Source organism: Bombus bifarius, unplaced genomic scaffold (genome assembly GCF_011952205.1).
Source record: "Bombus bifarius isolate JDL3187 unplaced genomic scaffold, Bbif_JDL3187 scf7180000008199, whole genome shotgun sequence".
Lineage (NCBI taxonomy): Eukaryota > Metazoa > Arthropoda > Insecta > Hymenoptera > Apidae > Bombus > Bombus bifarius.
This window is the reverse complement of record NW_022884505.1, coordinates 2,682,816-2,698,738: the sequence shown is the minus strand read 5'-3', so window position 1 is coordinate 2,698,738 and position 15,923 is coordinate 2,682,816. Positions and strand designations below refer to the sequence as shown.

The 15,923-nt window shown below is 45.6% G+C and overlaps 1 protein-coding gene across 3 annotated transcripts in view; it reads left to right on the top strand.

Moving 5' to 3' along the window:
- LOC117210094 (Krueppel-like factor 6) overlaps positions 1-15,923 on the top strand; it is a 284,673-nt gene that overhangs the window by 61,163 nt on the left and 207,587 nt on the right. Inside the window, exon 1 of one of the 3 annotated variants that reach the window (XM_033452753.1) lies at positions 10,428-10,774. The exons of the other annotated variants lie outside the window; for them this stretch is intronic. Within the exon in view, the coding sequence (XP_033308644.1) occupies positions 10,706-10,774 (69 nt within the window). The 5' untranslated portion in view covers positions 10,428-10,705. Of the gene's footprint in view, positions 1-10,427; positions 10,775-15,923 lie in introns of those variants that run through there. 3 annotated transcript variants of the gene reach the window in all.

Here is a 15,923-nt window from a genome sequence, read left to right as displayed (position 1 = left end):
CGCGCTTTTCACGAAGATTGTCGTGCGTGATGTCTCGAATGTACATGTTCCGTTTGATACGTGTGAATACATTTTGAATGTTAATATCAGCTTACCTCTGCTATTATTCTTACGTGTATACAACTAGATCCTCGAATTCTTTATTTCGTGTCTTAAGCGTCCCAGAAATTCCATGAAATTGAACTAAAGCGTAATCGTTATTAAGTTCGCGATTTATACATTTATCTTCAACAACCATAAACGTTAAATTGACATTGTTAAAATTTCCTGCTATTAACATGATACCGACGATTGAAAAAGGCGCAAATGCCATTATTTATCGCTCGTACATCACAGAAACTTTGTTCTTCGATAGAGAAATTCTTCTTGTTGCTTCAATAAGATCAGCTGAACGTTATTAATGGATTCAGTTGTTACCACTTGGCCGATATATTTTCGTTCGTGCGAGGATTGTTTCGGTGAGTCACTCTCGCTGGCCGACGACTAGCCAATGGGTTATTGATGGACAGAACGTTTTGTAAGGCGGCAACGTGACCGTTTTAAATGCGCGAAAGCCTGTGTAGCGCCTCTCGCCAAGGACGAAAGGAAGGTAGAACAGGCAACCTGCACTTTGCTTAAGCAGGAGAGCCCAACTCGTCGTCGTAATTTAGTAGTGGCGGGATTCTCGTGTTGCGGGTACCGCGGAAGGCCGGCACGCCTACGTGTAACGCAGGATTTATCGTGTTTTTCGTATCCGGCTGGCGGAGCGAGCCGTTTTTGTCGACTAACGACGACGCTTGATTCACTTCGCTACTCACCGATATCGCCGATGTCGTATCTTCTACTTCTGTCTTTTTCTTACCAACGAACCTACACAGGTTTACCAATGTTTATCTATTAATTTTCGACATAATCTACGTCGCTAACCGAGACTTTGTTTCAGATATTTCCAAATTTTGTTTCGTTGAGAAATATAAGACGACGTATAAACGTTGCTGTATATAAATAAACGTTGATGTATAAAATTCACGTGTCCAATAGAAGAGAAACCGGCGGGACGAGCGCATGGTATTTCAGAGACGAATAGGAAGGGACAGAGAACCGTTCGGGCCAGGTTGATCCCGGGCCTGGCGCAAGAAACGGGTAATGGTAGTCTAAATACACAAATTCAAGAGGGGAATCGGCGCGGCTGTCCCTATCCTTAAATGGGTCGACGAACGCGGCACGAAACCCATGCATCACTCCCTTACGCGACATCGGAATTTTTCAGTTTTATCGAATTATCTAGGCATTACAGCTAATGAAAGCAATCCTGGCGATCCCCGAGGCCCCGTCGGTCTTTTGCCAGGCTCGGATACCGCCACAGCCGCCATCGACGACATATATTTCTATACACGCATATAAAGATATATACGTCCCTATACATGTCCATATGTATGAACGCACACGGCCGAGCATGTGTCGAGTTTACATCGCGGCGGCGGCACCTCGGCGTCGTCACAAATTGCTCGGTATGCTTTTTCCTTGGTGACCAAGGGATCCGGAGGATCGCGTTCCAACAGCTCCTAAACACGCCGGTGCGAAGAAGAAGGAGCAGCCTGTGAAGCGGACAATCGGGAACCGCGGACGATTTCTTGTCGTGGACTACCTTCGGCAGACCTTCTGGTAGCTCCGTTCGTGACGTCGGTTTCGTCGGTTTTCTTTGAATCCGGTCGCGCGACCACGGGAACGAGATGTCGCGCGTATTTAAACGAGCCGCGTCGAATAACGACCGTGCACCGAACGCAAGCAGATTTTCAAGGATTTTTGCACGCGGATCCGCGCGTACGCTCGTGCTCCGGTGGATTCGTCCGGGAGACATTCTTGCGCTTCGTAGAAGTAGACAATTTGCTTTTAATTTATACCTGTATCATGGTTGCTTTTCTCGTACGTCTTTCGGCCTGGCATCGTGAAACACTCGATTTCAGGTCCGTCTTCCAGCTGTCCGTATCGTAACGCGCGGCTGCCAACGTTTACGCGTGTCATCGTTGCACCGCGCCGCGCCGCGGCTTCGCCTGCTTTCGCGATGATTGATTTACGCCGGCCAGGCCAATCATTTATTTTCTCCGGTGCCGGGCTTCTGCTTACATTGTTACGCACGGATGGGATCCAAGATGGCGTTACAAATTGTCCCGGAGTACGCTAATACGACACGGTGACTGCTCTCCGTCTGGCTAGGTTTATCAGCTACTACTTGCCGAAGCGTCATCGGCTCAGAGCCAATTTCCAATTGTCCTTGGAAGGCGTTTCTTCATATTCCTTTGTTGTTTGAACCAAGCCGCCTCTTGATTTCCGTTTGTTAAGTAGTAGCACAGAATGCACGTTCCTTTTTGCGTCGTTTTTGTAAGATGAATTAGGCATGCGAACAAATTTATAACGTGCCAAGGAATAATTTGAACGTGTATAGGCATTCTCGTTCGAACTTTGTAATTAGTCTCTGAACTTATTCGTATCTTAGTTTCTAAATTAAGTCTTTAGGTTATCGTGTCGTATCTCGTTTAAAAATACTATGTTTTCCTAATAAAGGTACAATGTTCGTTCGATTTTGGTCGTCACCGAGGGAGCTAATTAATAAACATTTCCAGTTATTAACGATTGTTTGATGACGATTGTTTTAAAGTTGATTTACATAATACCTGCCTATTGGTAGCGACTAATCGTTTCTTATCTACATACATACATCGACGCAGTACGTTTCGAGAAGCGATCGTCGAGTTTTAGGAACTAATACATGTTTAAACAGCTGTTTTTTTGTTAATTATCGATGCAACGTCAGTCGTCGGAGGTCCGTAATGGCCGACTACGATGATAAAATTCAGTTTTCCGTTTTACCAATGTCGATCGTTATGGAACGGAAGAAAGGAAACAAATAGAACAAAAGAAAAGGAAACATTGGTTCGTAGAAGTGAAACGAAGCATTTGGCGCAGCCTATCGGGTAAATCGCGGCGATCGACAGCGACGTGTAACAAAGTAACAGGAAGCGCGTTCGCGCAGTCTCGTTTTTCCTTCGACTTCCATTTTTCACTCGGCCGTGGCTTTTGCCGTGCTACTCGCCAGTTCTCTTTTTGTCGCATTCGTTGGAGTTCCGGGGACGTATCGTAAGTCTGTTCTACGAGGCTGCCGACCGATAGCGAGAGGTGGGGAACCCGCGGCCGATCGTAACTTCGTAGTTTCCGCGGTGGCCACGTCTTCGTGTTCAACGAGCCTTTATGGCTTCCACGCGGACCTCGTGGCGGCGGTCATTGTCAACCTTAGAGAGGAGCGGTTTACGCCCGTGGACAATCGTTTTTGCCACCTCCGCCGTGGAACCGCATCCCCGCTAGTGGGGATTTATGCTAACGCGTTAATAATGATAGGCTTTTTGTTGTTTTCCGCGGCTTGTTGCCGCTTCGCGTACATGGACGCCGACGGTGCTGTATCTTGGGCCACTTTATTGCCACGATCCTGTTGCTCGCTTTATCGTCGATTAATGGTACGCAACGGTGTGGTGTGTATCTACCACTAAGCAAAGAGTGTGCGCGTGTATTGCTCCGATAAAACGTACTAAATACACCTTCGTGGGACTCGTTAAGACGCGATGCACGCGTTAGTTAATGACGTCGTCGCGCGTTATTCCGCCATTTTTCGTTATTTAGCCAGCGTTATCTCGCTGCCGAGGAAAGCACTATCCTCGTCGTTGCCTCGTGTCTGACGAACAGCTGGCACTTTTCCCTCTTTGGTTACGATAATGATCGGTCGCGGAAGCACAGGATATTTTAGAATAAAATGCGTCGATGGATAGAGCTGTGGTACTTTCTTGATGAAGATCGAAAGTTAAAATGTAAGCCAGTCGCACATACGGTGACATGTAGGTAACTTGTTTTGGTTGACGAGTGGAATGTGACTGGACTCGTTGAGCGTTAACGCGGAACTTGTTTGTTTCATACGTGAAGTGGTCGTTTGTGGAATATTTAGAGACGTACGGTTGTTCGATTTGGAAAGGGGGAATGTTGTAACGTTCTTTATGAATCCATCGACTTGTCTATGCTTATTTAGTCGCTTCTAATTCCTCGAATCGGACAAAAATTTGAAACAAAGAACCCTTTCTATTCTGGAACTACGATATTTTCAAAGCAGATCTTTACAGAGCTCATCCATTTCAGAATCCGAATACAGAGAAGCGATTTAAATCCATGCCGATGAATTACGGGGAGAAGTCGAGTCTAAGAACGACGGCGCCTCACGAATGTGAAGCACGTCCGCGCGACGCCTATGCCGCAGCCCAATGAGATTCACCAGCACGTGCGCTCTCGAATAATAGCCAGCGCCTTCTCGCGTTGTCTCGATATGGCCGTGACCACGTCGATATCGCGGATATCCACGGATAAACTCCTGCAAAGGCTGTACCGTGTGTGTTCCTGACGCGTACGTAAGTAAGTAACTAAGTAAGTAAATGGAAACGCGAGTAAGTAAGCCGAATCCAAGATGGAGGCAGGTGGTGTTACGGTTAACGAGTATCGACGTGGCCAGCGAAACTGCCATGTCGCCGGTGTCCAACCCGTTGCTCGGATCCATGCATCAGTTTGTTCGCCGTGTGTATCTCTTCCGCGACGTTCGAGCGTTCTTATTGATCCGTGTACGCGTTTTCCCCACCTTCGTTCCGTGCACGTTCGTTTCTGCCGCTTGTGTGGCGTTGCAGGCGCAGACGCCCCATTGAATTGCCACCTAAAGCTCGACTCTGTCCTCATCGCGGAGTAAGTGCATTTATATTTGTTGGAGGTTGGCGCTCGCACGTCGTGCAACTCGTCGTTGTACAGTGGCGCATGGTCGTCCCACACAAGCGTAACAACGACGTGCCGCGTTTGTTATCGCCGTGAGAGAAGACGTCGCACGCTAAAGTGCAAGTTCGCGGTTCTGGCCTTATATATCGCGGATCCCACGGTGCATCGGCGCACCGTGTCTGGGTGGACCTATTGACTACGGCTAACAAGGCCGCCGCTTGTACGAGGAAATGCAAAGGAGAAATGTACACGCTTCAGGCTGCTGCTCTCCGCGAGACGCTGATACTTGGATCGGTTGCTGCGCTAGAACGGCCAGCTTATCGTGTAATTTTGGATTACACGTCAAGGATTTTTATTCGATTAATCATGCTTGAGAGTAATTTGTAGATGGTAATTGACTGGATAAAGTAGTGGCAAAAAGGCCTGTATAATTTGACGTAATTTGACGTAATTTGACGAAGTTTAAAAAGCCTGTTTCAGTATCCTTACATAGCCTGTACTACTAACAAACAAATAGTTAGAATTCCAATTAATTCCCACGTCCGTGTTAGACGTCGTAAAGCTGAAATTTCTCGTTACATAATCCTTGTCAATACGGAATATAGACGGAACGAAGTAAAAAGAAATTCACGAAGAGTAAAAAGCAACTGTCAAAGACCATCGAATGGATACAACTTTCTGGCACATAGTCGTCGTTCGTTCCGCCTTGAAAAAGGCTCTTTTGTCGGCGAGAGGCAAGAGAATCGCGTGAAAGTGCCGTGTCAAATCCTTTTTTCTTGCTTTCTTGCTCACCACTTACAGAGTCTGTCGAACCATGCTCCCAATATGTTTTAACCGAGATAGTCGAGAAAGTCTTCCGGTTTATGCGTCTCAAAAAGTTGAGACAGCCAAAAAAATTAGTTAACGCGATCGTGTCCCCTTCGACTTATCCGTATTCCCAAACCGTAGAAACGTTCTCTAACTCGAATGACCATATAAAAGTACATGGAAGAGGAAACGAGAAAAATTATCGCCCTGTCGAAACACGTAGACTTGGACACAAACAGACGGTCAGACCTGGTACTGTCATCGTTCTACTTGGAGCGTCTGTTCTACCAGAGTCTTATCTCAACACCTATCCCACAGTCTCGTCCCGCGGATAGTATAATTTCACGACACGACCGCAACCGGCGGTCTCGTATTAAAAGCCAAACGGTAGTCAGCGGTAGACTTATTGCGATCGCCTGGTACAACGAGCTCGTACGGTTCGTACGTATGTCTCGAACGAGTTGAAAGGGTTCGTGCGAAAAAATGAAAGGGCTAGAAGGAGAGAGATAGCCGCGGATATCACGGCTCGAGAGAAGGAAGCCTCGTGGCGGGAGTTCGAACAATGGAGTGAGCGCGACGCTGAATATATCATCGGGCTTGGCGCATGCCCCGGTGCAATGCATCGCGCCGTAACTCGTAGCAACGCATGAATATAATATGGGCATTAATAAATCCAAGCAGGTATTAATGCGGGCTAATGTATGCGCGCCGGGCATTTGTTATGCGTCCACTTTGTAAAAGTCAGTCGGTTGGACCCTTCCACAATGGGCAGCGCGGTTGTTAGCCGTCCGTAGCCGTGGAAAGCGTCCCTCGAACTCGCGAAGCGGTTGCTCGTTGCCGGTTGTTGTCTGTTGTACACCGCGTACAACGCGCCGGTGCGCTGCGTTTCACCGCTCTTCCGGTCCGTCCGCGATTGTTGCCACAGCGGACTTATGTCCTTAACGTCGTCTCGCGGAGCTTCGCGTTGGACGTTCTGACAAATCGATTTAGAATCACCCGGTCAGCATGGTAGAACACGAACCGCGATCCGTGGCCCGCGGTCACGGACCATCTTCCGCCATCGTGGTTGCACGCACTGCGTTGCTGCGTTGCTGCGTGCACGATTGTAATTGCCGGTAACGCTACGTGCTTGTTAGCAATGCGCTAACCGTTTCTCGGTTGAAATATGATTGCGTCGCGGCAACGAGTGATTTATGCCCCGTTTGTATTTCTGTACAACGCTTCGGTGTTACGCCGACACCGCTCAGACGGAAAATCGTTTCGAGCCGTGCGTCGCACCGGCTAACTTTAACAAAACGTCCCACGTCGCCTATTTTATGCACCGTGATTTCTCTTTTTGTCTTCGGGATCGATCGGCGAGCACGAAGGATGAAAAGGCTGTCGCTCTTGTCGCAACACGCGACGATTTCGCTGCACCAGGGACACTTTTGCGGTGCAAAACGGTCGTGGCTATGCCGTTGATGTGTATCGGTGGTTGCGCGCGCCGCATATTACCATTACAATGGTTTTACAACGCTGTATCGACCAAGATCTCACGTGGACGATCCGGCTACTAGGTACACACTGTTTTGTGTCTCGTGAAAAAGCTTATCGGCAACGGGGGTACTGCTCCTACTAGTTGTCCGCGGACCTGTTGGCAGCCACTGGTTACGTGTACCCTCTATCTAAAGAAGTTTCACCGTACATTCAACCACTTTGTCTAATTTATTCGAATCTGATCGGGAAGTTTATTCAAATCTCTCGGCGTCGTTCACATTTCCATATCGTCTTAACATCTTCCTCATTCTGTTCTCATTCTTTCGTCGTTTCTAATTCTCCTCTTTCTATTTCGTTCTACTTTCCTATCGTCGCCTCTTTAACTACTCTTTAACCCGTACTTTAACTACAAATTGCCCGAATTTTATTAAAAATTTCCTATGGTTCTATCTGTATTCTTCGCATATAGCGTGCGCCAAAAACACGCCAGAGAGTCAGACACTTGCGCGCAATCGTATTTTGAAACAACATCGACGTATATTGGTGGATCCGAAGAGGAGCGACGCTGGAGAAATGTCGATGTTGTTGGCACGATGCAACCCGAGGGACGTCGATAGTCGTAGAGTTTTGTCGCTGCGACACCTAGCTCGGCCACCTATCCATGCATTATGCATCTAATGTTAGTTACATGAGGCATACGAAGGCGCTAGGCCCATCTTCCCAGGGCTTTCAGTTTATAAGATCGGACACCGACGTGTCTACCTGTCGTCAAGCTTTAGATTCGTTCTTTCGCCTTCTCACCTGCCGTTCTATCTACCGTCTATCCGTGGTATAATAGACCGGGATATTCAGCGTTGACGAATACGCGACAGTCCACCCTTTCTATCCACAAGCGATCCTTTTCGTGTATTTCGCTTTACATCGAATTTCGTTGTATCTCGCGCGGTTAAGGATATGGATGTTTCTTTAGGAAGTTTCGCTAGACGGTAGCTGCTAAGTTCGAAGAGCTTTGCTACTTGAGACAGGGATACTCGCTCATGCAACGCTTGTAATTAATTAGGTTTTCTTTTTTACGCGATAAATATAAAATATCGAAAGCAGTAGTCGTGATCACTCGAGGGACGAAAACTTTACGTTAATACGTAAAATAGAAACGAGATAAAAATTAGGGTGCAAAGGAAGACTGAGCGATCACCCAAGATTGTCACACGATATACTCGCAATATCATCATTTTATATAAGTAGCGATAAATGCTTGATTATCATATTACGAGTGGATAAATGTGGAAACCAATAGATTCGCTACGGTGGTTATCTTTTATCGATGCTCCGAGCTTTCTCGAATGATAATTGCCAGCATAGGCGCGCATATAAGGAAGAGATCATAGGCACGTGAAATCTGGTTTTCCGCGATTTTCTGCCGTTCGATTAATGCAGCGGCACGTTTTTGCGCGACGCTCGAACTAGGAGAACTCTTGCAACAGTTAATGGACCCGTCTTGCCACGTATTGAGGAGTTCTAATTGCTTTTCATTAGCGATAATTAATGGGCCTGACGCGATCACGTTCGACCAATTTACGGTAAACAGCACTCCGATTTGTCAATTTCCCATTCTAATTCGTGTACTCGATAATGCGCATGAACTACGACATTCAGTCACACGGTCTAAATTAGGTGACCGGTCTAAAACTCGCACATTTTCCTACAGTTCTTCCGAACTAGCTAAGAACCTAGTAGCACGAGGAATTTTCTTGTTCCTTTATAGCCCGAAGTGCAAAGGAAAAGTCGATGCGAGATTTGTACGCGATCCATAATCTTCTCCTAGTAATTTGCCTAATTTGAAAAGAAAAGGTACGTACGGAAGTTGGAGTTTGATTCGCAAATGCAGTAGCTACGGAAATTATAGGAATAGCTTTTATTTCCAGAAGAACGTTTATAGAAGCTATATAGATCCAAGGAACGAAGATAGAAAACGTTTAACTGCAGTTTAATATCTCGTCGAAGAAAATGAAAAGACAAAAATGACAGAGATGACAAAAATGATCCAATGGAATAGTACTACGATACTGTAAATTTCGGCGAAACATTTTCTACCTGGAAAATCAGGGTTCAGTGGGATCATTCTTCGTTCGAGACGTGGTCGAGGGAGTAGCCGAGATTAATTACCGGTATCTCTTATTCGAGAGCGTGGCTCCATTAGATTCTAGGTAAGAATCGCGTGGTAGCATAACAGAGGGAAACCGAGTAGGCGATGGAAGCCGAAGCAGAGTCTGCAGCGTAATGTAATCAGGATAGCCGGGCTTCGTTGCGCCTTGTGTCTACCTTCACCTAGCCCGCCGGCAGCAGGAGAGAGAGAGGGAATTCATTTGCATATTAATCTATATAATTAACTGCCGCTAACTAATCGCTCGCGTTTAATTAACGCGCTGCTGTATGCCTCTGCTGTTCGTTCTCCTACTTCGTTTCGTCGTCGTGGTTGTTGTCGTGGTTGTTGTCGTCGTCGTTGCTGCCGTTGCTTTTGCTCGTCTTGCACGATCCGTCGAGTTGCATTTGTTCGTGCGCGGCGAACAGCACGTTCCGAAGTGTCGTAAACTCGTGCGGTCCTGATTAAAGGCCGTTCATCCCCTAGTCGATGCTCGACAAACCCTTTTTCTTCGCGCATCTCCCCAACAAAATATAACCTTAGCGTATAATAACGCGTTTAACGTCGGCATACTGGGCGTACGCCGCGATGGTGATTTTCTTACCTGGTGTTCGCTCGTTAAAGGGTCCCATACCGGTTTGTTTTTACTTTGACCCGCCGCGCCACTAGCATGCGATTCGACGTTAAAAAGGACGTGTCTCGCTAATGCTAGGTCACAGAAGCTCGAACGAAGCGCGATCGAAGATTCTATTGCTCGTAAGAACTTTGTGGGCTAATCGTAATCGTCGCGCAAAATTGATCGTTTGCTTTTTTTTATGTCTCTGATAATCAGGTGTTTATTTTGTACAAACAATAGGATGAATTTTATATTTGAATATACAGAGACTCGAATTTTTTATATTCGATAACCGATACGCAACAGGATAACGCATAGGCCGCCTAATAACTAAGCGTCGCGCAGCGCTGGAAAATCGGAGAATCGCACAGGTATCGGCAGAAATCTTAAACCGGTACGCGCGGAACCGGTAACGTGATCACGGAGCGCGCAGGTGTTGGCTAAGCGTGTAAACACGCCACGTTCGTAGACCGCAAGAAAATTTTAAAGGTCGCGCGCGACGCGACTACGCCTTCAACTCGAGAGTTCTTCTTCTTCTCCTTCTCTTGCTTCTTCCTCAGTGCCGTATGCCATCCGTCTTTCGTTGTTGGCCGTCGCGTCGTGGCGTAGCCACCAGGCCTCCTCGAGGATCATAACTAACCAACCTGCCGGTACACGGAGTCGTTGTTTATGAAACTCGGCTGCGTTACAACGTCGCATCTCAGTGGTCGGTATTCCGCGACAATCCACGGCGGAAGCCTTCTGAATATTTATTACGTGGTCTCGCTCGAACGTGAAATAGGACGATATCGGTTCATCAAAGCCCGCCTCGGGAACGATCGGTGAACGTAGCTCTTCGGAGCTGCATTATTACCGATTCACCGGTTCGCCGAAATTACGAAGGGATGCTGGCTGCGCAGTATCTTCTGCATCACCGAAATGTGATCGACATTGTTGCGCAAGTGATGAACGACGTAAGTGTAAAGAGCGTTGATAACGTTAAAAACCGAATTCGCACGAGATCAGCAATTGTCCTCGTATTTACGAACAGAGAGAATCGATGAACTTTTCCTCGTTGCAAGTATGCAGAGACCCTATCACCGGTTATTTTCAACGATAAGTTAAGATAAACGACAATTAAATTACCTTGCGTTTAGCGTCGTGACCAGGACCGTGATTATTGGGATTTGCGCGACGTCTGTTAAAACCGGTTAGCACGCAAAAGGGGAAACATCGAGTGCAGTTTGACGTATGGGAAATCGCGGCGAGCATCGCAGACACCTTGTTGATCGTGTGCGTTGTCGAAAACAATTAAATTCCTTTTTTTTTTAAGCGTCCTACCGGTCATTTTAAAAGCTGCTGCATTCCAACGAGTATGCTTAAATTTATACAGGCGTAGCCGGCTCCGACTCACTTTCGTGATAATCCTTCAACGTGCTTAAAACGTAGTTTACGGCCGCCCCACCTCGCCGCGGCGCTCATTAAATCACGATGCAATTACATTCTTCGCCGTACATTATTGTGCTTCGTGATTCCCCAGTGTTGGCGCATTAAACGGAACGCGTGTTTAAAGGCGAATGAAACTGCATACGTCGGTGTGCTTAATTATACACGGAGACATCAGGGAACGACCCATGGATTCCGATGATTCCGGTATCTGGTTTCGCATACCGTCTGACGCGCTAACCATTTTTTAAAGGCGTGGCCGGACATATCATCCTCTTGCATACGATCGAAAATCAATAACCGACGCTCGGCTGCTGATTTCCCCTTGCAATTATAGCAGCGTCGATGGCGTGAAACAACGAAAAGGAAAAAAGTCGTGAATCTTACGTAAGAGGTGGGAGCGTGTACGCTGAGGACGCGGACGCAGCGTACGCGTTATGCAAATGCACGTCGTTAGAAGCGCGCGAACAATGCCACAATTGACTGTTGTAATAAGCTCGTTTAGCGTATCTGTGGATCGGTATCGTGACGTGGGTTCGCTAGCGTGTGTCCACCTCTAATTCCCCGATGGTCGGTTGCTCGTTTACGCAGTCGTTTCGCGCGTCAAGCGAAATGTGTTCGCTCATGATCTCGTGGAAACGCTAATCCGTCTTTAATTCCTTTATAATTGTAGATACGGTGCCGGTCGTACGTACTATCAGAAATCTTAAGGGGAAATGGGTCTGATCGCGTAAAGCTTTATTTTGTATTTCTTCTCCCCCTTTTTTCTTTTTTCCTTTTTTTTTTTTACAATAAATAACGATTTATAAATTCGTGACGTTTAGATTGGATTAAAGGTTCTGTGAATATTTTGATTTACGATTGGCTCGTTAAGTATTGCGAGTTGCAAGACCTGGACACTTTAAAGACTTCATTTTTTGAAGCATTTTTTCCCCCCTTTTTATTAAACTTCTGCTGATTTCCTAACATCTATTTACACACTATCGTCTTTCTGTATGTTACGTCTACCTATCTTCAAACGCTTTACCCACATCTGAAATTTTCACTTTCCAATCGTGTTCTCGTCATATTTAGAAACCCTCGCGTCGTTCGCTTACATAATTAGTCCGATGGCGATTAAGAGGATTACGCGCATAGCACGAGGAAATTTGCATACATGTAATCTTTGCCTGTTTTTTACGGGCACGTAGTACCGATGGTACTTGGCGTTTTAAGTAAGTGAGCAGAGACTTGTGGGAATGCGACTGATGAGGTGATTACAGGCTAATTCGCGCTAGACATCGCGAATTTTCTTCGCGTATCATTGTGCAACGGTCATAAAATTATAAGGAATGAAATTATAAGTATTCCCGTTTGCTTTCAGCCAGTCGTAAAATAACATCGTTTCTGTACTGTTACTACGCCCATACCCTTGAGTCTTCTTTCGCAATTAATGCATCCTGGCAATTTCCACAGGTCTTGGAGTTCCTTGGAAAATCTCGCTCGTTTCGATTCGTCATGCATCGGTAACAGTAATTAAAACGTTTTATTATCGAACGTTAGGGACGTTGTAAAACGTGAAAACTGACCTTTCGTTTTGTTACATTTGGTAAAACAGCTTTACTTTTAAGAGGTTTAACGACCGTTTAATGATTTTTATCGTTAATTGCGGTTTTCAACTCTTTTACGAGGCCTGTGTAAAACTGTTCTTTCCTGCCACTTTTATCCGTTCGTTCGTTAGTTACGCATATTTATTTCCATCATTATTACGGCCTCTTTCACGGCTACAGGTGTCTGATTTGGAATATTAAGTACTTGATAAAACGGCCGCTATTTCTCAATGTTCTAAATTAAAGTAGAAATCAGAATCGAAAGTGAATTTCCTCGCAGATACCTACTTACGGTTCGATAATCGACGCTTTGATAATCGATAAAAGAAAATTTGATTTGTCGTCGATTTTGCAAATCGAAGTTCAGAGTGGAATTAAAACACGCGACGATTACGAAGCCGACGTTACTCGCATAGAATTGCGAGTTAGGTACGTCGAAAGGATGAAAACGATGGAAGGATCTGTTTGAGATCGGGCGTCATCAGTGGTTACAAATGATCGCTGCCAACGTGCTTCATCTTCTGTCGTCAAACGATCACGATTCTCCGTTTCGTGTTTCGCGCAAGGAACGCGACTCAGACCGGTCGTTGGCTCTTTTTTTACGCGTAATTTTCAACCTATCCACTTGAAGCGGAGTTAGTGCTATTAGGGTAGACAAGTTACTCGAGAAATGGCTCTTTCGGTGCTCGCCGAACGGCATTCTGATTCTGATAAACGTTCCACTCTGGTATCCGGCACGTTCGAACGAGTAATTAAATTGATTGACCGTACGCTGCTGTTCACTCCGACTTGGGAATCGTCGTGCGTCCAGTTAGAAGTCCGATCGAGACTGCCAGCGAGTACAAAAGGGCCGATGGGCTTAATGTCGCCATTACCGATGCTGATGAGTCCCCTTCGTTACGAACCAACCCGTAAATCTCAAGCAAATGTTCCTCTCTCAGCCCTTTCCACGGCTTTTTGCGTTTCTTTCTAGCCGTCCTTTCCCCCCTTTGTCCAGTTCGGCGAGCGGAGCTAGTTCACAATAGACAGTACAGTCTTATTGTTCGATCTTGAAGAGGATCGTAAAATTGCTGACAGACTAGACAGTATTGGCTGGCAAGTTGGCGGCGGTATTAGTCGCGAAGCAAGAGAACTACCATTAGGGGGTAGATAACTTAAATTATTAACCGATTGCGAATCGTTTTTCAGTCAAAGTATCTTTGCAGCGAGACGAATGTGGTTTAATTGGTTTTAGTCTTTGAGATTGTAAATACGATAACGTAGAACATAATGCGGCTGTGTAGAATGACGGTAGTCGCGTAGATTAATGGATTATTAAGTTCGTTGCTTGAATACCAGACGGAGAATCTGTAACGATTAGTGGATATCACCTGTCTTGATCAGACTTGGAAATAAATAAGAGTCGCGCCGCTATTACATGCTTATGTACTTTATTAAAGTATAATCGAGTTGAGTGGCAGCTACTGGGGGCACTTGCCGGTAGCCAGGTGTTGTTCCAGGTAAAGCGTTACTCGCTAGGGTTCATGGAAGGATCGGTTACTTCCGGTATTTTTCTCGAGAACTAATTGATATGAATATCACGGTGTTCCGCTACCAAGTAGTATCCGGCACCTACAATAAATATCAATAAACAATGGCATAAAGGGGAAAGACACTAAAACCAGAAGAACAAGAAAAAAAAGAATTAAAAAATTACACCTAAATTACACCTTAACGTGAAATACATACTCTTAGCAAAAGGGAACGATCGAAGTCGAGGCGCAAGACAGCAATTTTCCTGCGATCTTTTGCGGAGAATAACCGAAGTGAAAAATGATCGTTATACACTGTAACGACCAGTGTAAAGCAATTAAGTAACTATTGCATGATAACGGGGCTGGTCGAAGAAAAGAAATCGTCGTCGACTTTAAAACAGTTATTCGTCGAGTCGTTTATCTGAACAGCGAATCTGGTGTATCTTATCGATCCAGATCGAGGGATCTTAATCGGGTAGCCCTTTGTACGGACGTAGTATCATCGTTATTACACGAATTTCGTTCGGATGATTTTTATAATTTTCAGATGGACCAGGGTCGGACTAAGGTCGGTAATTGTTCAACAAGGACTGTTGATCGGGCTAATTAGATTCGCGATAATCGCCGGTACGGCGTTACGAAAAATTGAATGTATCCAATGATTACGAGGGGCCGACCCGCCACTTTGGGGCAATAAACGACATGGATTCGTGACTCGGGGATGCCCGTTTACGATCGTGAATTCGGCATTAAAGGCAATAACGCCCACGCTCTCATATCCGCCTCGGCCTCGCGGTGCGGGTATAAAGATTGCGCCTTAAAAGCCACCAGACGTATCTTTATCCGCGGTATTGTTCAAAAAGAGAAATTACGCGCGTGTGTGCTTCTGCGAAAAGTGATCCACCGTTCATCCTTTAAATTTCCCTGCCCCTGATTTTACACGTCAGCATTCCAAAAGAAAAAAAAAAGAAAAAAGAAATTACGTGCAAGAATGTCTCGACCGAGTTTTGAACAATTAATTCGAAAGTATGTAGTATATATAGTATTCCGAAAGTATACAGTATATTCCGCGAGCGTTCCTTCAAAGTGTTTTTATACGAAGTCGCGTGAAATAGTCGATACGCGCAAAAGGCAAGATAAGAGAAAGGATGGGGGTTGACCTACGACCCTTTAACGAGATGCGATCTCATGGTTCGTTAGGGGTTCCCTAGAGAATAGAAGAAAAATCAGGATTCGTTACGTGTCGACGAGACGGGAGAAAACACGCCGATACAGGAAATTATGCAGGGTTTTTGATTCTTTATTTTCTATCGGTATGGTAAGTTGGTTTTTGTTGGCGGTAATTGAATCTTTTTGGAACAAATTGCACGATGGAAATATAATAAATCGTAGGTAAGAAATACCTCGTAGGAAATATCTTGTGAAAGTCGGTTGAAAGTTAGCGGTGAAAATATTTGTTGCTTTGGCAGTTGCGAAAGAATTATGTAGACGATCGTATGTCACGCGTTATGGCGTTATACGTCGTCAGATTATTGCATTACGGCGATACGTTTGAACTTTAAATTAGTTGACCT